The sequence below is a fragment of the Gobius niger genome (genome assembly GCF_951799975.1).
Source record: "Gobius niger genome assembly, chromosome: 10".
In the NCBI taxonomy this organism is placed as follows: Eukaryota; Metazoa; Chordata; class Actinopteri; order Gobiiformes; family Gobiidae; genus Gobius; species Gobius niger.
In genome coordinates, this window is record NC_136861.1 from 14,459,874 (window position 1) to 14,483,459 (window position 23,586).

Consider the following 23,586-nt stretch of genomic DNA (forward strand, 5'->3'; position numbering starts at 1 on the left):
CATTTGAAAGCTAAGACCAACAAAGCAGATCTTTTTTCCTTGTATTATTGCTTTGTCACTTTTTTTTTTGCCACTTAAAGACTTTGAAGCCAAACACACAAACAGGCAGGGTGTGGGGTCCATCGCCGTTCCAAGTGTTTGAGAGCTACTGTGTGACGCTACATGAATGAATTACAGGATTAAAGCAGTTAGGGATTTTCTTCCTTTGGTTCCAATGCCTCATAGAAGTTACATAAATATGGTCATGGGTGCATTCATTACCTAGTTACTGAAGAACAACAGGAAAACCAGCTGTGTCTTTTCTGTACACTTTTATTGTGGGCACTTTGACAGATGGAAAAGTCAGGCAGAAACAGGAGATTACTTCTTGGTCTCCTCCTCCTTGGACAGGTTCTTGATGATCTCCTCCTTCTTGGCTGCAATACGTTCCTCTCTGCGCTTACGGGCCTCCTTCGTCTTGGTACGACGAGCCTCGGCCTGATCGCTGAAACGCAAGTATTTCAAAAACATTAGGACCCCACATTTGCACCAAAACCTAAGCATTTCAACCTTTCTGATAAGCATCCTTTATTAGAAAGTATTGGTATTTGTTTAACACTATCCAAGAAGAAAGAATAGACTAGGTTGGGGCAGCTGGATTAAAAATGGTTGAAGATCCCAGTCCATTAACAAGACACTAAAAGCACCTGATTTGGACAGAAATTGACACCCAGGCAGATTCATTAAATCCAATTATTTAAAAACTGCTCGACGTAATAATATTTTTTTCAAAAGTGACGTCAGTTATGAACAAAGTAAGTTCATTCGTTTTGACAGATGGGATTTAATAGTATTTGACTGTGACGGTATATCTAGAAAACTTACGACAGGAGCTTCTTGCGGGCCTTGTCTGCCTTCAGTTTGTGGATGTGCTCCATCAGGATGCGCTTGTTCTTGAACACATTACCCTTGGCCCTCAAGTAAAGGCTGTGGTACCTGCACAACACGATGGAAAGAAAATGAGGAATAGACGATAGAAGGCTTAGTTGTGAAGTGAAGTTACAGTGTTAGATAATTTACACACTTTCTAAAAGATCTAATGCAGAGACTTTGTAATTTCTATGGCTTTAGAACAACTTTGTGCTTAGGAATATTTCCAGTGATGAACCTACATGTGCCTGTCGATCTTCTTAGCCTCCCTGTAACGACGCAGCAGACGGCGCAGAATTCTCATCCGGCGCATCCAGGACAGCTTCTCAGGCATACGGGCGTTCGCTGTACCTTTTCTCTTACCTGTTCACGGAAAACAAATATGCCCAAATGAATAAAATCATATAGAAAAGCAAAGACACCATCATCTCCATTCTCGTCCATGCCTACCGTATCCCATGTGTCTGCCCTTGCGTCTGGCCAGGGTGTTCTTGCGACAGCGCGCCCTAGAGTGGACCGTGACAGGTTTACGGATGATCAGACCATCCTTCACCAGTTTACGGATCTGCTGGCCTGTAGCAAGGAAAAGTAAGCAAGTCAATGGGGGATTGTGTAAACAAGACAATCTAAAAAACAACACGTGACTAATTTAGCAGGTCTGTTTAGCCAAAAAAAGAGACTGTGCATGGCCACTGATAGCTTTCCATCAAGAAACAAACAGACGTTCAATCGCTATTAGGCGAACATCCTCGATCTAGAATTATTAAAGGTTAGACTCACGGGAGTTCGCGTTGGCGATCTCGTTGGTCTCGTTGGGGTCCAGCCAGACCTTCTTCTTGCCACAGCGCAGGACGCTGGAAGCCAGCCTCTTCTGGAGCCTGAGCATGCTGCAACACAAAGCTTTAAAATCAAACTCTTACGTCTTTGACAATACATTTCTATCGTTTGACTGTGTGAAAGTAAGAAATTTCGTGTATTTTTGATAATACATTTTGGCACTAAGCTAAACTTAGCCACCGGGCTAAAGCTAACCGGGTTCGGTTGACAACATGGCTTCTCACGAGCTACAACGTGGTGAGCACAGTCACAGAATACAGGGTTTATAGAGTGTTTTGAAACGTGTTTATTATATAAATGAGTGTAGATGGACTTTAAGCATCTTCGACGCTTATCACTGTGCCGATGTAGATGTGGTTAAATGTAAAAATATTCCGTTTTTCTCTGGAGTAAAGGCGGACCGTACCTCATGGCTGCTACTTCTGTAGGAAAAGGAAGGCTGAGGCGTCGAGCCGGGAGCTACCATTTTTTAGGAAAGTCCAACTGTGAACGTTTCAGAAATAACGTTTGTCTAAACAGTCACGTTGTTCCTTCGTAAGACGATGTACAGAGAAGATTATATTTTAATGTTTTCATTCGTAGGACTAGAGTTTGCTTTCTTTGGGGAGTCTGTTATAAAACGGTCGTATTTTGAACCCCCCTGTAACGCTGTTTGGTACAGGCCCAGTGTTCAGATACTGCATTATGGGTAAAATTGCACAGTGATGCATTCTCCTTTATGGCCACTTGATGGAGACAAATCTTATACTTTACAAATGTCCATTTTATGTCCAATTTATTACAGACCAAATTTTGCAAGTCTAAAGTATGAGGTGTTTGCTGATATTTTGGTATCTATAGTTATGTTACTTGGTGTGTATGAAAATGTTTGTTGTGTAGGTATAGTTTGTTTGTAACTGACCTATAAGGCAACAATATTTTTGTAAATTGTTAGTCTAAAAGGTGCCATTCAGTTGTTGCTAATGTTAAAGGAACAGGCAACCGTTTTTCCATGCTGAGATATGTTCTTACCTGAGCTTAGACGAATTGATACGTACCTAGTCTTGGTACCCGTGGAAGAGCGTGGTTGTTTCTAACTTCACCCCGTTTGGAGCTATATGAATATGCTGGAAGAGGCTAAATGCTAACAAGACAGGTATGCATCAACTCGTCTAAGCTCAGGTAAGAAAACATCTCAGTGTGGAAAAATGGTGGCCTGTTCCTTTAAGTCCCAGCGATAACAAATCATTGTTTCTGTCTACCACTATCTTCATTTGTTTTATTAGTTTATTTAAACATGGACAATGCACATTAATCAACATGTCTGTAAATGTGCCAGTTTTGGATATCAAGTTAGTTTCCAACTGGGCTAGATGTAGATTGCCAGCAGCAAACAAGACTCAACTCAACTCAATATCCCTAAATGTTCGATGGCAAAACCTGTAAACCAAGAATAACTGAAGTTTTAGTTGAAATTGAAAATGTGACTATTTTATAAAAGCATTGCGTGATTTAGGCGTCTGTAAACCTGTCTTGTACAAACTGTCCATTTTCATGTTCTGATTTTGTCTCCATCATGTCCATGTGTCCGTCTCCATGGTGACGATGTTTGCTGCACAGCATCCAAAACCCGCCTGAGGACTTCTTCACCTCCTCAGCAAAACCAAATATTCACAGCTAGGACTTTAAAGACTTGCATTATAAAGAGATATTACGGAGCGAGCAAGACTTTTGTAATCTGCTCCGTGTTTCCGAAGGTTTCAGAGGTTAAACTCATTTGCAATTCATCCTTATTAGACATGTTACAGCTAAAAGAAGATTTATTATGTAAGGCTAGATCACAAATCTTTAATGGTGGTGTCAGGGTCACACAATATTAGTCTGGCTTCAATTTGTCATCATTGCTTTTTGGATTTAACCCTTTAATGTTACTCCCTACCACATTTTTTGTATTTCTAAGCATTTAAAAAAAAAAGATGTATAGACCTCTGAGTTACTTAAACCAGTCCAAGCCTGATCTAAACCAGCACAAACCAGTCCATCCAGACCTGAACTAAACCTGGTCGAAACCAGTAAAAAAAACTGCTCTATACCTGTCAAAACCAGTATAAACCAGTCCAAACCTGTTCTAAACCAGTCCACACATGGTCTAAACTGGTCCAAACCAGGTCTAATCCAGTAAAAAACTGCTCCATACCCGTCAAAACCATAATAAACCAGTCCAAACCTGGTCTAAACTGGTCCACACCAGTCAAAACTGCTCTAAACCGGTACAAACTAGGTCGAAACTAGCCCAAACCTGATCTAAACCAGCACAAACCAGTCCAGCCAGACCTAAACTAAACCTGGTCGAAACCAATCAAAACCTCCTCGAAACCAGTATAAAAAACTGCTCTATACCTGTCAAAACCAGAATAAATCAGTCCAAACCTGTTCTAAACCGGTCCACACCTGGTCTAAACTGGTCCAAACCAGGTCTAATCCAGTAAAGAACTGCTCCATACCCGTCAAAACCAGCATAAACCAGTCCAAACCTGGTCTAAGCCAGTCCAAACCTGGTCTAAACCAGTCCACACCTGGTCTAAACTGGTCCAAACCAGTCAAAACTGCTCTAAACCGGTACAAACTAGGTCGGAACTGGCCCAAACCTGATCTAAACCAGCACAAACCAGTCAAGCTATTCCAACCCCAACCTATACTAGTCCAAACTGGATATTTTGAGCATTACAAAGTTGAACCGAATAGTAGCGATTGGCACAATTCGAAACAACACATGATTCAATAAAGTGTGCTCTACCAAACGGTTGAGCAAAGTTTTAAAGAGCTAAGTGGAGTATTTTTCCTGTTTAGTCCACATGTTGTCTTGGTTTTATACTGATGGCACTTGGAAAGCAAAGTCAAATCACTAAGGAGGTGCAACTTTGTGTGAAAAGGTGGAAAAGCATTGGGAACCTATATTTAGCAGATTGCAGTGTTGAGTTTGTATATTTCTGAAGTCCTCCTATAGCACTGTATCTGAAGGGGAAATAAGGACTATTGAGTTGCCCACGTCCGTGTTTTAAATAACTCTCCCTGCACTTGAAAATGACTCAGTTTTAATTTACACTTACGCTGCTTCCTGCAATAATGGCCCAGTTGAGAACGTGGTGGTGTTGCAAGGACTTTATTTTAGCTTTTCCTTTTTGTTCTTGCATCTATTAAATGTGTTTTGCTTATTTTCAGTTGGTTCATGACTGGTATAGAGCTACCGCAGGCCCAAACATTAGGGCAAGGAATCGAAATTTAATCGAAATCGCATCTACATGGTTAATCTCAATAATCGTCATGGGACTTTATACTCGTCAGGTTTACAGCCACTTCTTTGCCAGAAACAGCATTTTTGTTGAATTTTTGGTTGAATTTCTGTCACTTTTTTGTTGAGTTTTTGTCCTTTTTTTGGTTGAATTTCTGTCACTTTTTTGTTGAGTTTTTGTCATTTTTTGGTTGAATTTTTGTCTCATTTTTGTTGAATTTTTGTCACTTTTTGGTTGAGTTTTTGTCACATTTTTGTTGAGTTTTTGTCACATTTTTGTTGAATTTTTGTCACATTTTTGTTGCGTTTACATCCTTGCTTTCTCCTTATTTTTCGTTGCTGTTTTTGTGTTTTTTCCCAAGAAGCTTTTTGATCAGGGTAACGCCAAACTGGAGAAAAGACTCGCCCGGCCCAAGCTATTGGCACTGGAGGAGAGCATTTGTTTGTAGTTGAGCTGAGGTTTGTATCCAAGTATGTCTAAGTTCATGAATCACTTACATGCATATGAGAAAATAAAATACAATAATGAGAAGAAGAAAAACTGACACACTCTATCTATAAAACATTGTAGTCTTAAACATACAGCTAATTATCACAATTTTACCAGTGCAAAAGCAAATTCTGTTCCGTAAACTTCATTCAGCACATGTTATGAAATGTTATGACACATTTCGATCAAATCATGTGTATATAGTAAGTCTGGGCAGCGCTTTGCAACAGTATGGCAAACATTAGCCACTTCTACTTTAAAAAAAACAGGAGCAAGTTTTTGTAAAGGATAGACAAAGCATAAAGTCTGGAAATAAGAAATGCACCTTATTCATTTCATGGTGATTTGATTCAACATAAGCCTAACCTTAAAAATACCATGTTCCCTGTAAATGTTTTAAGGAAACATGGTATTTTCCTGGTGATAATATGGAAGCAGGTCTGCAAACTTCTTTACTTAGGGGAGACCGGGTATTGTTGTTACACTTTTTGCTTCAGCACCTGTAACTCACTGGATTTTTGAGCTAGAGTTCTCAAACTTTCATACAAAGGACCCACATTTGTTAACTACAGATGGCACCGATTCAAACCTCTGCAAGAATATCACAGACCTCATGAGGTGATGTGAAATACATGGTGGTCCTTTGTTACAACCTACCCCACTACCGGGGTAAGTTGTAACACATGCTGGGGTAAGTTGTAACAGTTAAACAAAAGAAGCGAAAACTGGCCTGATAAAAGAACAATCCAGAAGAATGTCTCTCTCTCTCTCTAACCTGTCATATGCTTACCTCATGTGGAGTCCTTCCATAATACAGGTCTGCTGTCTGAGTCAAATAGTCAGCCAACACTTCCTCCTGCACCTCAGAGAAAACGTTGTTGATGCTCCAATATAACCTACACTGGGATGATCACTGGACCCCGGTCTCTCAGCTTCTGCTGTGTTTTACCGTATGCTCAGTGTTATATGCAGATCCCATGTGCCTTCGCCATTGATCTGACTGACTTGCCCTTATTGTGACCTCATCAGATGCTTTTTTAAAAACACTTGAAGGCACCTCTGTAAGTCTTTCTTTTCCACTGCCTTGGCATTCTGTTGAAGTATTAAAATGAAGAAAGTGTCATTAGTTGTGTAAGGGGATGGTTGTGTTTAAACAATGGCTGACAGTATGGGGTGCACTGCAAAAAGTATATAACTAGATCAGTATAAACATCTCAATTTGAGCATAATAATCCAAATTTTTAGTTGTTTTGACTAGTTAAGAAGTTCTTGGGCATTTGTCCTAGATTATTTCACTTGTTCTGAGATGTTTCTGACTCGTTTCGATACATTTCGTCCTTATTTCAGGTAATTTTCTTTGCCAATGGGGTAAGAAAATTGGTCTTATCTCATTGGCACTTTACTTTCTTATTTCAAGCGAGATTTACCCTAGAACTGGTCTGAAATGTCCTCGAACAAGCAAAGTAAACTGGAAATCAGGAAAAGTGTGTAAATGAGTGAAAACCGCTCAAAACAAGATACATTTCCTCAATTCAAGTCATTTAAGCCAATGCTTGATATTTACTTTTTGTAGTGTGGGTTTTGTTTGTTGTGTTAGCATAATGGTTTGAGATCAGCAGGGGAAATGTGCATCACATTTTGCCCGAGAAACTACAATTTAATCTAATCTAAGTCATATGGTTTGATGTGCAATAGTATCGGCACTAAACAAAACATAGCCCTGGTCAAAAAATGTACTTTCTTACCTCAAAATCAGGCTTTTCTCTATAGAATCTGCATGAACCTGTTTACAACCTTGACAACCACCATGTGGGATCAGGGAGGAAGTGGGTAAACACTCTCCCCATGTTACAACCATACCCAGTCTCCCCTACCTTGCAAGGCCGTGGGAACCCAGGGTGCTGAGGGCGCTGCAGCACCCCCTGGTGGATAGTTTGTGAACTGCAGGCAATATTAACCTCTTAACTCCCACCTGAACCGAGCACATTTTCTCCAGCTTTACCCCAGTCCAAAAGCTTCTGGAAAAAAGGTGTGAAAATAGCAACAAAACTGAGACGAAAACAAGGATGAAAATGTGAAAAAAGTGAGAAAATATTGACAAAAATTGACAAAAAATGACAAAAATGGACAAAAAAAAGTGAGAAAAATTTGACGAAAAATTGAGGAGAAAATGGATGAAAAAGAGACAAATAAGTCACGAAAATTTGACAAAAATGAGATGACTGCCCAACAAAAAAAGTGATGACAAAAAATCTGATGTGAGGAAAAAGATCCATTAGTTTTGTAGGTCTTAGCTTTCAAATGAGGTGTTACACTGGCCTACAGGATTTGGGTAAAGCTGAACTGGAGAAAATGCTCTCGGTTCAGGCGGGAGTTAAGAGGTTAATAAATAGGATTTATGCACAGAAAAAGTATTTTGGGGGTAAATTTCGTCCCTCAGCGCCCCCTAACTAAAATATCTTCCCACGGCTCTGCTACCTTATGCTATTTCTATCCATCATATATTACAATGTTATTATCTCTTCTTAAAATGAAATGAATGAGTGCACATGGAAGTTCACCCAGGGCCGCCTGAAGAAGCCCCTGTGGTATTAGAGACCTAACCATGTTTTAGAATAAATACCCCATTTGCTCATATCAAGCTTACATTTTTGGACACTGTTATGAACACATTGGTAATTAACAGGCACATCACTGGGACAACATAAGTCCTGTCCCTTGACAACTGCACACACTGGCCCCGCACTGTAAATAGTGGTAATTGCAGCCATTTACCAGTCCCCCTTTTATAGCCCCATGCAGCCAGCTCTTTTAAACCAACAATTCCCTTATCCTCCCTCCAGGAGATTTCAACTCTGCCCCTTCCCCAAAGCGCTGTATCAATAACACCTTCCCTTGGTTGTAGGAATAAACACATTTTTTCGTTTTCTTTGACTCGCATCGCAGTGGATCATCTGCCACAGCTGTCAGTCACTCAGGGGACATTAGGGCCATCAGTCTCCCCTCGCGCGGCCCTGTTGCTCTCGCCAATCGATGAGCGGAGGTGGGATCAGAGCGAGCGGGGCGTGGACCGTGGCTCTCAGCTGGAGTCTGCCGAGCGCTCGCCGAGAAAAGACACCGGGCAAGTTGGAAAAAAGCATCCAGGTTGTGACAGGAAGTGTGGAGAATGGTGTTTCAAAGTAAACGCCGTGGACCGCTCCGCCGCTGTGGTTTTGAGTCTGGACTTGTCCACTTTGTTTTTGTTTATATCACTTTGCTCATTATTTCCAAGTCTCAAAACGTCAAATTAACTAAAGTCTGATTTGAGAATGTAACACAATTATTTAGTCGGGCTACATGACAATTGGTGAAAAATAGATGGTTTAATTCTAAATAGACTGGTTTATGCCACATCCAGTGGGGAGTCATTGCTCGTTGTTAATATACATGTAATTTTAAGTTGCAAAACAAAATTAATGATTTTTAGAATTGTGATTGTTTTTATTATTGGGGTCCCCCTTATAATTTTAGGATCGCCTCTTGACCTCCAGTAATGCAAATTTGTCCTCTGTAAAGGACATTTTTAAACCTTAATATCTCTCACCCAATACATGGTACTGAATTAACTCCTTACATCTACAGAGGACATTTAGAGCTGTTCTATGATACCAAATGTGAAGGGGCGGGGCTTTGGTAAGTTTCTTTTTTTCATCCAGGAAAATGGTGGCCGTCAATGCGAGCATATTTTATGGAAACGTTTTATGGAGCAAATATTGGATTGATTTGTTGTTTGCATATTTCATATATATATATATATATAACAACACATTAATACACAGTAGGACTTAATTTAACTGTATTTTACCACAGTATTTAAAAAATGTACTCTGGACATTTGTAGTTATTTTGTCCATTTTGATGGAGAAAATACACACTATAACTACACAACCCCACATCAAAAGTGGAAACCCCAGGCAAATGCAGCTGTGATACACTTGGTGTCGCAGATCAAGATGCCAGAGCAAAGCCTGTGCAGAAAGTGCATTCCTCTGTGTCTCCAAGAAGAGGAAATGCTTTTTGAAGTATCATTCCAACAAAGCAACACATAAGTGATGATGGACAGTGTTTTGGATCATTATAATGTTGACTTTTTGGCTTTTTCTTTGGGATTAATTTTGCCACCATGGTTCAGTTTCACAAGTATGGCCGTCCAATGCCCACTGGAGTGGACACATGATATCTTAAAAATAAAAACTTTGTTTAATTTTTTGTTACTTATTTTTATTATAGTTTTTCCAGTCTTCTAAATACCTTACAGAGATTTGAAAAAAAGTGAAGTGATGCTTGAACTTAGAAATGGCTGGGATAGGGAGTAGGATTGTGACTCTCAGCCTACTTTGAGCAGAAATGAAGTAGCCTAGATAGATATCCATCATCAACACAAAAGATACAGTATTACAAAGCAGCTAAGTTCAATAATACACATGGTAAATACCCTAAGCCAACTATTTTATTTTGAAAAGGCAAACCGGAAGCTTGGCTGCGGTCACGCGCTGACCTGACTTCATTGTGCGCTCCTGTGTAACGCCGGAGAGGGGCAGCTGTTGCCATTATTATTATCATCAGCCGCTCAGACACACCGCGAGCCTGAGGGGGAGAAAAGAAGAAATAATAACATGACAACACCGACACCGTCTTAGAAAAAACTCAAATACAACCCGGAAACAACGTAGATTTTGTAAAAAAGTTAAATCAATGGTACAGAAAAGTAGTATGTCTAGGACGCCTTCCACTTCAACACAGGAGATTCAGATGGACATGTTCGAGCACCATCCCCACACGCAGGTAAGCGAGATGTTACAAGGCGAAAATAAGGCGTGACACGCGCGGGGGAAATCACTCGTTTGGTTAAAATGGGTGCTACATTTCGACTGATGGATATTTTGTTCTTAGTCAAGATGCCGCACACTCGGAGGATTAACAGGTTGTTTCAGTGCATCTCGACGGAGGACTTGGGAAGCTTTGCAAATCGTACCAGCTGGAATCATTTAAAGCATGAATTTCTTGTTAGAATATTGCCAATATTAATAATGTGGGATTGCTGATCCTCTAGTCGCCTATAATTTGCATGTTAATTTTTAGCGTACAATTTTATGGCAAATGCTAATCCCGGGTTATTGCAGTGGATATTCTCGGGAAGTAAATGATCTTGTAGGAAGTCATAATGTTAAATTGTAAGGCGTCTTGAAAGGGTCAAATATAGATCAGCGGTTCTCAAACTTTTCACACCATGTACTCAAAAGAAAGATATTGCTGGATGAGTCTAAAATTGCTCATCATATCCCATAGTTTGAGAACCAATAGATCATATTATAGTGATGTTGACGTGTAAAGCTGTTATATTTCTGCAGTTATTGGGTTATTTTGTCCCATATTGATCAACACAGGCTGGTTTGAAGGGTATTTTGAGATTGCAAAGCCACCTCCGCTTTCCAAAAATGATGCCCTGCCTTTCAGTCAACAACTTTATTTTTTTTGTCCATGGGCTGTCACTTAGATGTAGCCACAAATAGGCCCCGAAAGAGGCTTTTGAGAATGACATGAATCTGTAGGCATGTTTAGTCATAGCTGGGATGATATTATATCGGGAAGGAACCACCTACGCTCCACTCAGCCTTTGTCTCTCTATAGAGCTGGGGAATTAATAATAACTCACCGGCTCTGGCAAAACAGCAGCGAGTCAAAAACACGAGATACTGTAATGTCATCAGCGGTGTGTGTGGACTGCAAGAACTTGTTTGTTTTCTTCCTTGTGCCAGTGCCGGGCGATAGGAGACAAAAGGGGACCGACTACATCGACTGTACTTTATTACACATGTCCAGGAGTAACATTACACTTCGAAATGCAACAATTACTACAAATAGGGCAGGGCGATGTGGCCTAAAATCTGTATCTATGAATTAGAGCTGAACGATATGGACAAAATGTCATACCTCGATATCGATACGACACGGTATAACTACGGGTCAGGTGAAAACTAAGCATTTTTCAGAAAAATTAAATTCTAATACAAATGAGTGCAGTTTTATTAACGATATATATCTTTGGCGATATTGATATCGTGAATGTTCATATCTCGACATCGATACGATAACGATATATCTTTCAGCCCTACTATGAATATAAAAAAGAAATATCACGATAACGATATATTTGACGATATAATTGACAACGGACAAATGACTTCCAGCCTTACGCCTTTTTGGGAGATAAATGCAAAGATTTTTTATTATTTTCTTGTAGCGCCATATTAACATTAATTTAATATGATCTACTCTTTTTTTTTTTACTTTTTAAGCGTAACATAAATTATATCGTGTCCACAGCGACAAAGAATTACGTTGCGATATGCAATATGGTAAAAAAGAAAGGTCAAAATATGGCAAGGCAGCAGCTAGCATGATATAATATATTCACCTACCATGACCAAGACATAACTACTATATCAACTTGTTTGATAAATGACAGATAGACCATATTTTCAGTCCATTTATTTGCATTTTCCTCCATTTGTCTAATGTAATACTTACATTTTTACCCAAAGTTGGCTGTTTCTCATTGTATTTCATGTCCATTGTGGGATAGTTTCAGATTAAATGGTAAATGATCTCAATTTATCAGAATCAGAAAAATGTTTATTGCCATTGTTTGAGAACAGGTTCACAAACTAGGAATTTCTCTAGAACATCTCTATAGAACATAAAACACAGAATTTAGATTCAAAATTAGCTCTAAAACTTTAAACTATACAGTTTTGTAGCTTGTTATAGCGCTTTTCTACCTTCATCAGACCTGATGCGCTTTACAGGAAAGAAACCAGTCACCCATTCATACTCCAGTGTACGCAGACACTGGGAGGTGCAAGGTGGGTGAAGTGTCTTGCCCAAGGACACAATGACAGTGTGCACCTTCAGGAGCTGGGATTCGATCCCCCGACCTTCCGAACTGTGCCTTTCGAACAGAACTTTAGTGTCATTTATAAGCTTTAGTGTTTAGTTTCTGTTCCATTATAACGTCTTCAATAATATCGTTATCACAATAGTTTCTTACCTCAATATGTCGGATCTTTAGATTTAGTTATCGTGACAGGCCGACCAAGAGGCGTCACAGAGAGTGCAAAGATTTGAAGGAAAGCAACTAAAAACCTGTCGTTCAGAGAAATTTACTAAACCACTCAAAATGAAAGGAATTGGACACTATTATAACAGGGTTTCCGCGGGGCATTTAAAGTCATTGAAAGAACTGTGATAAAAGTGAGGCTTTAAATATCATAAAAACATGGATCGTAACAGCTTCTAAATCCAAAGTTAAAAGGTTCAGTTCACATTGCTCGACTTTCGGCACACCAGAAATTTATTACAAATTGATCGAATCACCATGGCCGAAATCTTTGCGTGGATTTGGGGACCAGTCACACAACGAGGAGGGACGACAAGACGATGACACGCTATTCGACATTCGGAAGCTTGTAGCTCTTTTATGGATAAAAACATTTTTTAAATATTTATGGATCCGACATAAGAGCAGCAGATGTGACGACATCTTTCAATCAAGCGATACGATTGGCTATGGCCACGTGCAGACCACACTCCTACGAGAAAATTAATTGATGGACCCCAGACTTAATATGGTTTGTGATCGTACCAGCTGGAAATATTTAAAGCATGAATTTCTTGTTTTAATATTGCCAATATTAATAATGTGGGAATGCTGATCCTCTAGTCGCCTGTAATTTTATTAATTTTTAGAGCGTACGATTTTATGGCAAATGCTAATCCCGGGTAATTGCAGTGAATATGCTCGGGAAGTAAATTATCTTGTAGGAAGTCATAATGTTAAATTGTAAGGCGTCTTAAAAGGGTCAAATATAGATCAGCGGTTCTCAAACTTTTCACACCATGTACTCAAACGAAAGATATTGCTGGATGAGTCTAAAATTGCTCATCATATCCCACAGTTTGAGAACCAATAGATCATATTTTAGCGATGTTGACGTGTAAAACTGTTATATTTCTGCAGTTATTGGGTTATTTTGTCCCATATTGATCAACACAGGCTGGTTTGAAGGGTATTTTGAGATTGCAAAACCACCTCCGCTTTCCAAATCGAATCACCATGGCCGAAATATTCGCATGGATTTGGGGACCAATCACACAACGAGGAGGGACGGCAAGACGATGACATATATCTTTCAATCAAGCGATACGATTGGCTATGGCCACGTGCAGACCACACTCCTACGAGAAAATTAATTGATGGTCCCCAGACTAAATATGGTTTGCGATTTTAGTCCGGCGTTAGCGAGGCTATTCAATTGCAGGATTTTCTGACAATTTCTGTAAAAGTTCTGTCAGTTTAGACACACTTTTGCACAAGAGCTTCCTGTTATTTCCAATCCGCTTTTGAATATCAAAAAATTCCATCAATATTTGCACTTGTGGTATTAAAATGGGATTCAAAAGCGTTAGAATCGACGTGCTGCTTGACCCTGTGCAACATGAGTGTCAATGATCGTCACATGGAATGAGCTTTTGAAGGACAAGTGACACAAACGAGTTTTAGAGATCGCTGTAAAGGGTTTCAAATCATTCGGAGCAGGGGATTGAAATGACCACAAGATGTACAGGCTTTGGCAACACTGATAAAACTACGAACGGCGTCTTAGGCTGGAGTTATGTCAATTTGTCGATTTGTCACCTAACACCAACAATGTCTATTATGTGACCGTAAAATGATGACTCGAATGTTGAAAATTCCTCAAAATGGCGTCCACATGATGAAAGAGACATGTGACTGAGAGCCATCTGTATGTCGGCGATGTTTTTAGGATGTTGGATGTATGGGTACATTTGTGAACATGGCTGACAGCTCTCCCTCACTTCCTGCTCTCACCTCGCCTCGTCTGTTTTTAGCGGTGGGAACAGATGGACCCCCTCCGTTCGCCAGGCAGCGGGGAAACGTTTGTGCTGCTTTTAATCAATCGCACGCAAAGTTCATTCAGGAGGTCATGGCAGTGTGAGCCTTTGTCATTTCCCTTTGGAGATTTCCTGTGGATTGGCTCATAAGAGAAAGATCGGGGATGGGTTTGGTGAGCAGTGATGTCTGACGGGTAAATATGGGCAAATGATTGTGGTGTCGCTTAATGGGGCCGAGACAACTCTATAGGAGAGATACAGATTTCGAAAGTCAACAGAAAATGGACAAATGTTGTACCTCATCAGTATTTGGTGGTGATTAGATTCACAAACTCTTTCTACTGGCCAACATCATGCACATGTTTTTGAATATTGTCACTACTACTACTGAAGGAAATGACTCAAATCACAACAACGCTGCCCATGAAATGACTTTCTGTTTCGATCCAGCACGCCAAAATAAAAGCCCCATAGATACAGATGGCATCTCATTATAGAAGGGGACGTGGCCGCGCCAAGGGGGGAAATAGAATCTTTTCGGAAACACAGATTTTCACTCTTTTTAGCCGTTTTCTGGCGAAATATAAACTTATTTATCACATACAAATAAACTCAAGTCTAAATCGGGTCCATATGGATGTTTATTCACAGCAGATTCTTCAGTAGAAGTGAAAAAATGGCAGTCATAGCAAGCGCTAGCTAACGTTAGCATTATCACGAAGCTAACATGTAGCGTCATGTTAGCATTCTCTGTTTTTTTATGTATTTATGGGCTGTTGAATCACTTTGCTCCTCTCCATGTCTTTGTATCTTTATTTAGTAGAAAACTACTGTATATTCACAATTCAGCATTTGTTAAAGTAGTTTTTGAATAATTAGAGAAAGTTAAGATTTTTCTCCAAATTGTTTCCCCCTTAACTGTTTTCAAACATGGCCATATATGGGCAATTCCAGAGATGCCGTCTGTATCTATGTTATTCATTAGTTCAGCAGTTCCTTTGTTCAACTTTCTCTCTGCCTAACTATTAACAGACAAAACACTTAAAATGTGTATATTTAATTATATTCTTGTAATGTTGCAAGTGCCGGCTGAACTAATCAATGAGACGAGCTGTGTGCTTTTATTTTGGCGTGCTGGATCGAAACAGGAAGTCACTTCTTGGGTTTCCGTGGAAAAAGTGGTCCTCAGTAATATCGTTTATCGCAATATTTTACAGCCTCACGTAAAATTCTGCTGTTGTGAGGCCTATTCGTGATTGTTGAGAAAATTGGGAGGCTGGAGTGCTACTTGAATGTAAAAAAGTTGCATCAAACTTTGTCCTTTGGGTGCTCTTCAGTGCAGAGATCAGTTTCAGAGGGTCACAGTTAGGGTTAAACAAACTGAGGCACTCCAAAAGTAGAAATTAATAAAAAGCCTTTATTAATACATGGCTAGAGGAGATAAAATCCTTGCCAACGCGTTTCGGCTCCAGGCCGTCCTCAGGACGTGCTCCAGATGGCTGCCTCTGTACAGCTATAAACTTACAAGCATTGGTCACAAGTGGGTTGGTCCAAGGTGGGTGTGTCCTTTGTCACCTGGTTCACAGAAGACAAAACATTAAAATATGTACAATGTATAATGTAAACACTATTCTGTACATTCTTTACAAGACCATACAGAGAAATGTGAATAATTATTTGTGCAAGATGCAGATTAGACCCATACATTTTGCAAAAATACTAACAAATCTAATTCTCCATTGAGGCCTGGGAATTCCATGACTTTGAGGGAATAAATCCAAAAGGTTTTTTAATCTGTCCCCTCCTCTGATAGTCTGTTTTTGCTCTGAGCCACACATTTTAAGGCTATTACAATTCCCATGGTGGGCATCTTTATAATGCATGGCCATAGGATATAGGGTGTTGCTTGTTCTATTTGTTTGATGTGGATTGCCCAGGTAATGACAGAGCTACTGGCCAAAAAACTAAGACAAAAAAATAGTTACCCGTGTCACCGCCGTGCACAGCTTCAACTATAGACTCTTTGATTTAGATCATATGAAGGCTTGGCAGCCCTGCCAGGGTTTAGCTGAGGGTAAGCAACTATTGGCTTACCACTATTGTGTATGAAGTGAATGAATGACTACAGGGTAGATTATAAAGCGCAATTATTATTAACAGACTATTGGAAATGTAATGACTTAAACAAGCTGCATCTACTCTGTTTCTGAACAAGGTTATTAAAGTAGAAACAGTGCATTAGTTTGTTATTGTCGTAGAGCTAGAAATAAATGATACATGGCTTGGCTTATACAATAACAATAATGTCATTTTCATTATTGATTAAATGTGTGACTATATTGTGCTCTGTGGGGAAATGTGTCCCCTGTATTCGACCCTTCCTTGTGCCTCGGGGCGACCTGTGAGGAGCAGTGGGCGACCGTAGGGCAGCACCAGGGGAACCATATCCAGGATCTCAGTCAGGAACCACCGACAGAGCAGAGGGTCATAATGTTATGCTCCATTTGCGTACAGGTCCACTAAATTCAAACCCACGACCCGGGGCCCCACATAATAATGCCACACGATCTTTTGCACAGATGAGAAAAGTCTTGGCCTGCACATTCAGCGCTCCGATATTACTGAGATCAAAGATTGTGTTTGTTGCTGCCATCAGATTGTACCGCTGCATAAAGAGAAAGCCTCAACCTCCACCTAAGTCCAAGGTTTGGCCGAGCAATGTGATATAAAACTGAACCGTGATCCTACTCTGTGACCATTAGGGCTACTCCTTATGAGAAAATGTTTCATCTTTGATAGCTATTGTAATATTGCAATAATTATGTTGATATTTTGCTGAGCCATTTCAACACAATGCACTCAATCGTACCAAATTCACACACTATTTGTTTATTTGGTCTTTTTTTTGTGTCAGATTGTGTTAAACAAGACCAGACAAAATAGATTAATCAGGACCAATCCGAAGCTTAAAATGAACTAATTCTTTAAAAGTTATGATTGAAACATGGCAACAACAAAAAAATGATGAATACTTTATTGTCCATCAAGGCGGAAATGTGTCTTTGGCATCACCTTTAAGACACATAAAAACAGATCAACATCCAGAGCGGCAAACGGCAAAATAATGCAGGCTACTGTCTCATCAGACAACAGCTTCTCCTACAAATTTAAAGCAGTACTAAGTAACTTATGCCCCTAGAGGCCATAAGCGCAACTGCCGGTGTCATAGCAAGTTGCTATTTTTTAACTTATTAATTGTCCGTGATAGTAAATACTACGCTGACAGAAAAGACAAAGGGAGAGAGGGATATTGTACATCCAATTACACAATGGAGATCATTTTTTTAACTAAAACTTGGCTGTAAATACTGTTTAAGTGGCGCTAGCCCGCAGTTAGCTTTGCCCGTTAGCCTGTTAGCTTCTTCTTTGTGATTCCATTGCTGTGTATTGGTGGATCCGCTCCGGTGGCAGTCAAGATGCAATTGTGGTTTTCTGGCCAGAAACACCAGGGGGAGATGAAAGACCCTCTGATCATCTCATTAACACTTGTATTACCCCAGAGGGACAACGAAAAGTATTTATTAAGGTAAACAAGTTACTTAGTACTGCTTTAAAGAGCTGCTTTTACTGCTCTCGGCACAAAGGAGTTCACATATATGTTTTTCTTTGCGGATATGACTCTGTATCTCCGTCCTGACGGCGGGAGTTCGAACTCATTGTTTTGCGGATGGGAAGAGTCATTTATGATGGACATTGCCTTCTGTCCCAATCGCTCTCCATATAGACTGCCCAAAGATCTCTGTGGCTTCCCAATGATCTTTGAGCTCATGTTCACGAGTCCTCTGGAGTTTGTTCTTATTCTTCACAATAAGGTTACCATACCACATCAGCATGTTAACGAGGCTCTTATACCGTTTCAAGAATAGACAAACATGAGCACTTCTTAAAAATAAAGTCAGTGTTCTCCATTTATGTATGTGCCGAGATACTTGAAGCTGTCAACTATTCCGACCTTTTGACCATTAATCTTTACAGGTGTCAGTGCCTCATTGTCACTTTGCAGAATGAGCTCCTTTGTTTTAAGAACGTTTACCTCTGAAAAACTGTCCACACACCACTGTTGTAACACGGACAAGTGACTAAAATACTGACTGTACATCACAGTGTTCCCTTTCTGTAATAAGGCGAGCAAATTAACAATACATTATGCAGCCCTTGACAATCATCCAATTTAGAGGGTTTTTTTTTTTTTTTGGGATGCACTTTCCCCTGCCCACTCCTCACATTCGTCAACCTCCCATGCTCTCACTAGTGAGTAATCTGAGAGGATGTTTACCAGCAGGAAGCAGCCCATCTCCACTTCCTCTGGCATTTTCTCTGCCCTTTGCCGATTGGAACATGCCGCATAGAGGCTCTGACAGGGCACACACCGGAGACACGTACGTTACAACTGTGGAGCTCATGTTTACAATCGGGTTGATGGTTGTGGCTTAAAGGAATAGGCACCGTTTTTCCATACTGAGATATGTTCTTACCTGGGCTTAGACGAGTTGATGTGTAGCTGTCTGGTCTTCACGCCTGCGCTCGGTCACGCAAAAAGATCGAAGATGTTGTTAGCATTTCCTCTCCTCCTCTCCTCTATGGGGCCAAACGGGGGGGAAGCTAGAAGCGACCAAGCACTTCCACGTTTTCCCTATTCAAATATGGTTACTTGAGTAGTTACACGATCCAAGTCTAGTCACACAATATTAAACATGTTGATTTTCTAAGCGGATAAAAAGGAGTTCTATATTGTAGGGCATAGTAACACCTTAGGACCACTTTGACTTTACGTCTAAGTGGAGGAGTTCAAGTATCTCGGGATCTTGTTCACGAGTAAGGGAGAGATGGAGCGTGAGATCGATGGACTGGGCGCACCCTTCGAGATCGGGTGAGGAGCTCAGTTACCCGGGAGGAACAGCTGGAGGAGGTGTGCGTGGATCGGGAAGTCTGAGCATCTCTCTGCTCAGACTTCTGCCTCTGCGACCCGGCCCCGGATAAAGCGGAAGAAAAGGGATGGATGGGTATACTTGGATTGTGTAACTACTCATGTAACCATATTTAAATAGGGAAAACGTGGAAGAGCTTGGTCGCTTCTAACGTCAGCCCCATTTGGCCCCATAGAGGGGAAGAGAGGCTAAAGGCGAACAACATCGTCTTTTTGCGTCACTGAGCGCATACGTAAAGACAAGAGAGTTATGCATCAACTCGTCTAAGCTCAGGTAAGAGCATATCTCAGTATGCAAAAACGGTGGCCTAGTCTTTTAATAAAGGCTCTACGTACAGGCTCATTTCTTGGCCAATTTGAGATTCTTGTTTCGTTCTACTCTCAAAACACGGCTGCACCTTTAGGTATTATTGGTTCGATCAAAGTGCGTTACGCAAACGAAGCATCACCTTTGAGAAAGAGCGCTACTAAACTAATGGTTAGTTTCAGCCCTAAACTATTCCATGTCCTCATATCGTCCGGCCTTGCTCTCCATTTTGTTGCCTCGTCCTCATGACTTCATCAAGTGCCGTAAATCACTGATGACATTCAAGGCTGTTTCCATGATCCCAGCCCGTTGCTCGTCAACAGTGATATTGTGACGGTTGGTTGAGTTTTTAGGAAGGCCGTGCAGATGTGCGGTTGTCGTCCCTCGTGTCATGTTTGCTTAGAGAGACGCACGTCACTTCCTCGCGCTCCCCTGATTGCGTCGGTCGTGTGTGCAGAGTGAGTAAGGAGATACACGGCGGAGGTGGTATCGCAGCGTGAGTTAACCTCTCACCGAGCCGCTCGCCATCACCGGACGTGGGCCGTAAACAGATGCGAGGAAGAATTTTCATTTAGGAGCTGTGAAATTTAGTCAAAAGCTCAAGATCCTTCTTTTTTGGGAGCAAGTGAATAGAGTTTGGGATAATATCTAATTGCAGTTTTTTCCTGACAAGAGTTAAGATTTGCGATTTGTATTTTAGACACATCCAGGACCATTTGAGCGAAGACTGAAAAACAACCTGTTCAACTAATACAAGAAACACACACACATTTCAGGACGTTCATAGATGTCTTAATGACAACATTAGCAGGTTTGAAACACAATAAAGACTCGATAAAGAGAAGATATGTTTGCAAATGTTGTACAGATGTCAGTCTTTGGAACCATTCAATTTGCGATTACCGTCCAATTGTGAGTAATTGTGCTGCTGAAAAAAAATTATTTTGTCAGTTTGGGGCATCTTTGATCATGTGACCAAATATTAATAAGTATGAAGTGTGTCGTCGTGTGGCTAAATAAGGCTTGAGTTTGATCGACCACTTTTAAAACTGTTCCTAGCCTTCCTTTTTATGAATGCTCGATCCAAAAATCCTTCGCATGATAAGGATGTTAATAACTTACTCTATTCAAAGGACTTCACAGTTAAAATTACTATTTAAACTAGCAATGAGTAATGACTGTAAGCTAAAACTGTTTACCATACACATTTCCTTTAAAAGTACAACCATTTTCAATTTGCTTGTGTTTTATGGCAGATGTGGGGGTATAGCTCAGTGGTAGAGCATTTGACTGCAGATCAAGAGGTCTCCGGTTCAAATCCGGATGCCCCCTGGGATTATTTTAACTTTAAAAGAGTTTTGAAGAAGCACAGTGTTTATTTAATTTCACTACAGGCATTTTTTAGGCAATACTAAGTAACTTGTTTACCTTAATAAATCCTTTTCGTAGTCCCTCTGGGGATAATGGGATGATTGGAGGGTCTTTCATCTCCTCCTGGTGTCTCTGGTCACAAAACTTCGCTGCCACCGGACCGGAGCCACCAATACACACTATTTACAGCCAAGTTTGAGTGAAAAAACACGTGTGCTACTAGCATCTACAGCAGTTGTTCCCAACCTTTTCAGGCTGTAAGATGTAATCAATATTTATAGCTTTGAACTTTAGTCACTTTCTCAAAAGTTTGGTCTAAGTCACCGTCAGGGGGATCCAGATTCCTGCCACTTACCCTATAGTTGAGGTTTGTTCAGTTAAAGCCAATTGAAAGCACTGGTCCTGTTGCAGTTTTCGTGTTTGGCTCAGTAATGTGTCTGGTCACGTCAGGATTTGGTGCAACAATGAGAAAATCACTGTGGCAACCCCAGATGAAAGGGATCAGCTGAATGAAGCACAAAGGTTTCGCTATAGCTTTTTTTGTTGTCTTTCCAAGGTTTTATTTTGAACATTTTATCTGTAAACTTTTTGTATCGAATTGAACTCGAACTCTGCATTTTTTCTATGTTGCCGCTACTTCGAAAGTTGGACTTGATGTCAGTTTTAAATGTTTTATGAGGTTATCTGTGTTGCGGGCAACATTGTGGAGCTTTGGTGCTGTTTTTTTTGCCTCGTCATAGTTTAAAAAATGTCCGTTGGTAAATTGAATAAACACTGTACTTCTTTAAAACTCTGTCAAAGTTAAAATAACTCCAGGGGGCATCCGGATTTGAACCGGAGACCTCTTGATCTGCAGTCAAATGCTCTACCACTGAGCTATACCCCCACACCTGCCAACTACACACGCTCCTCAAAGTGTAAATATTACTGTCCGCTCCGCCTCTTTATCTAAACCAGCAGCAGCTCCTGTTTTTCCCACCGGCCGTGACCGCACACAGCGACGCGGCCAGCCTTTCCTGATTGCGAACAAATGCGATTAGCCGGCATTGCGCAACCATGGCGACGCGGACCGGGCTGGTGGGCCGACGGGTAATTTGATGTGTGGCCCGGGTGAGACCATTTGCCAGGGATCGGGCCAATCGCATTACGGCGTCCCAGTTTGCATCAAAACATGAAAAATGACGATAATAAAAGCTCATAATGGACTCTGTGGAACAGGAGCAGGAAGCGCTGGGTCTGCGGGACTTCCTCTGCGGCTCGCCGTCTCGATCTATCGGGCTAAACGGTTTTGGATAATGCCGTGTAATTTTTCTGATTGCAAGTGGATTTTGGTGTCTTTGTGACCGAGGTGTGTTAAAGTTCGACGGAAGAGAAAATCCCTTCCTTACTAATCGGAATAGCTATTGTCACTGAATTTCGGTCTTCTTCTTCTGGGCCAGTCTGTAAAGTTTACAATCATCTCTCCTCCATCTTGTTTCTCTTCAGGGAAAGTACGCCAAGAGGAAGAGCCGGTTCAAGCGCTCAGATGGCAGCACCTCGTCCGACACCACCTCCAACAGCTTTGTCCGACAGGTAAGATCTGTGCACCGATGTTTCATTTCAGATCAAACGTAACTCTTGTTTTCACTACATAAAAGTCAGGGTTTTAGTAATATCTGATTTGAATAGACTGTATGCTCCTAAAATAGTAGATCTTGTAGAGACAGTAGATAGACGCTTATAAACTACTTTTCATCTAGCTGCATGTTATAGTGAGCTGTTTTACTAATAATTGTATAAAGGGGGCATCCGGATTTGAACCGGAGACCTCTTGATCTGCAGTCAAATGCTCTACCACTGAGCTATACCCCCTGTTATGAGAAACAGTAAGTCTGTTGCTTTTAGCTTTTGTTTTCTAAGATAGCGCTGGCCTCATGTGAAACCGACAGCAGCACTAACTATGTTTAGTCTCATGCAGTGTCTCTGTGGTACATCGTGTACCAATGTTGTTCTCTGGGCTTATTCTGGAGATACTTCTGCTGATCAACTGCAACTTAGAGCAAGTATTATGCTTTTCGCAGGTATTTGGTAATAATCTCAAACATGTCTTTATTAGCCTGGCCAGCCAGAAGAAACGCTTTGTCTATTCTTTACAAACTCTGGGATCAGGAGTGATTTCTTCGAATTCCCGATGGGCGTGATTGACAAGCAATTTAACCAATCAGAAAAAAGCCAGATGTGATGCACAAATGACATGCGACATATTTTGTAAAGAAGGAAGTTTATAGTTTTACAATGGCATCGGCCAAAAGAGCTGAGACTAATGTGAACGATCTACTTTGTTTTTGCGACATAAGGATACAAGGAGTCATTAGAAAGTCAGTTCAGATTTGTGTCCGGACCATCCGCTTTTTAGGGAGTTAAACCTACTCCCCTCCGGACGCAGGCTAAGAATGCCCTGTACTCGAACTCGTCGGGCC

The 23,586-nt window shown here is 40.7% G+C and overlaps 2 protein-coding genes across 2 annotated transcripts in view; one reads left to right on the forward strand and one right to left on the reverse strand.

Moving 5' to 3' along the window:
* Positions 1 to 292: 292 nt before the first annotated feature.
* rpl19 (ribosomal protein L19) lies at positions 293 to 2,199 on the reverse strand. Its single transcript, XM_079565427.1, has 6 exons — positions 2,153 to 2,199; positions 1,690 to 1,796; positions 1,360 to 1,482; positions 1,152 to 1,272; positions 865 to 975; positions 293 to 484 (listed from the first exon to the last, which is right to left on the reverse strand). The coding sequence occupies exons 1-6, from the start codon at positions 2,155 to 2,157 to the stop codon at positions 361 to 363; spliced, it is 591 nt and encodes a 196-aa protein (XP_079421553.1). The 5' UTR covers positions 2,158 to 2,199; the 3' UTR covers positions 293 to 360.
* A 7,883-nt stretch (positions 2,200 to 10,082) lies between these two features.
* cacnb1 (calcium channel, voltage-dependent, beta 1 subunit) overlaps positions 10,083 to 23,586 on the forward strand; it is a 73,731-nt gene continuing 60,227 nt past the window's right edge. Inside the window, exons 1-2 of the mRNA XM_079564439.1 lie at positions 10,083 to 10,331; positions 22,613 to 22,699. Coding sequence (XP_079420565.1) covers positions 10,242 to 10,331; positions 22,613 to 22,699 — 177 coding nt within the window. The 5' untranslated portion in view covers positions 10,083 to 10,241. The remainder of the gene's footprint in view (positions 10,332 to 22,612; positions 22,700 to 23,586) is intronic.

Bases quoted from the DNA above. Each gene is read 5' to 3' on its own strand.
- rpl19 (XM_079565427.1), bottom strand. The intron at 1,483-1,689 runs GTGAGTCTAACC...TCCTTGCTACAG, and splicing joins GATCGCCAACGCGAACTCCC to GCCAGCAGATCCGTAAACTG. The intron at 1,273-1,359 runs GTAGGCATGGAC...TTCCGTGAACAG, and splicing joins GGGCAGACACATGGGATACG to GTAAGAGAAAAGGTACAGCG.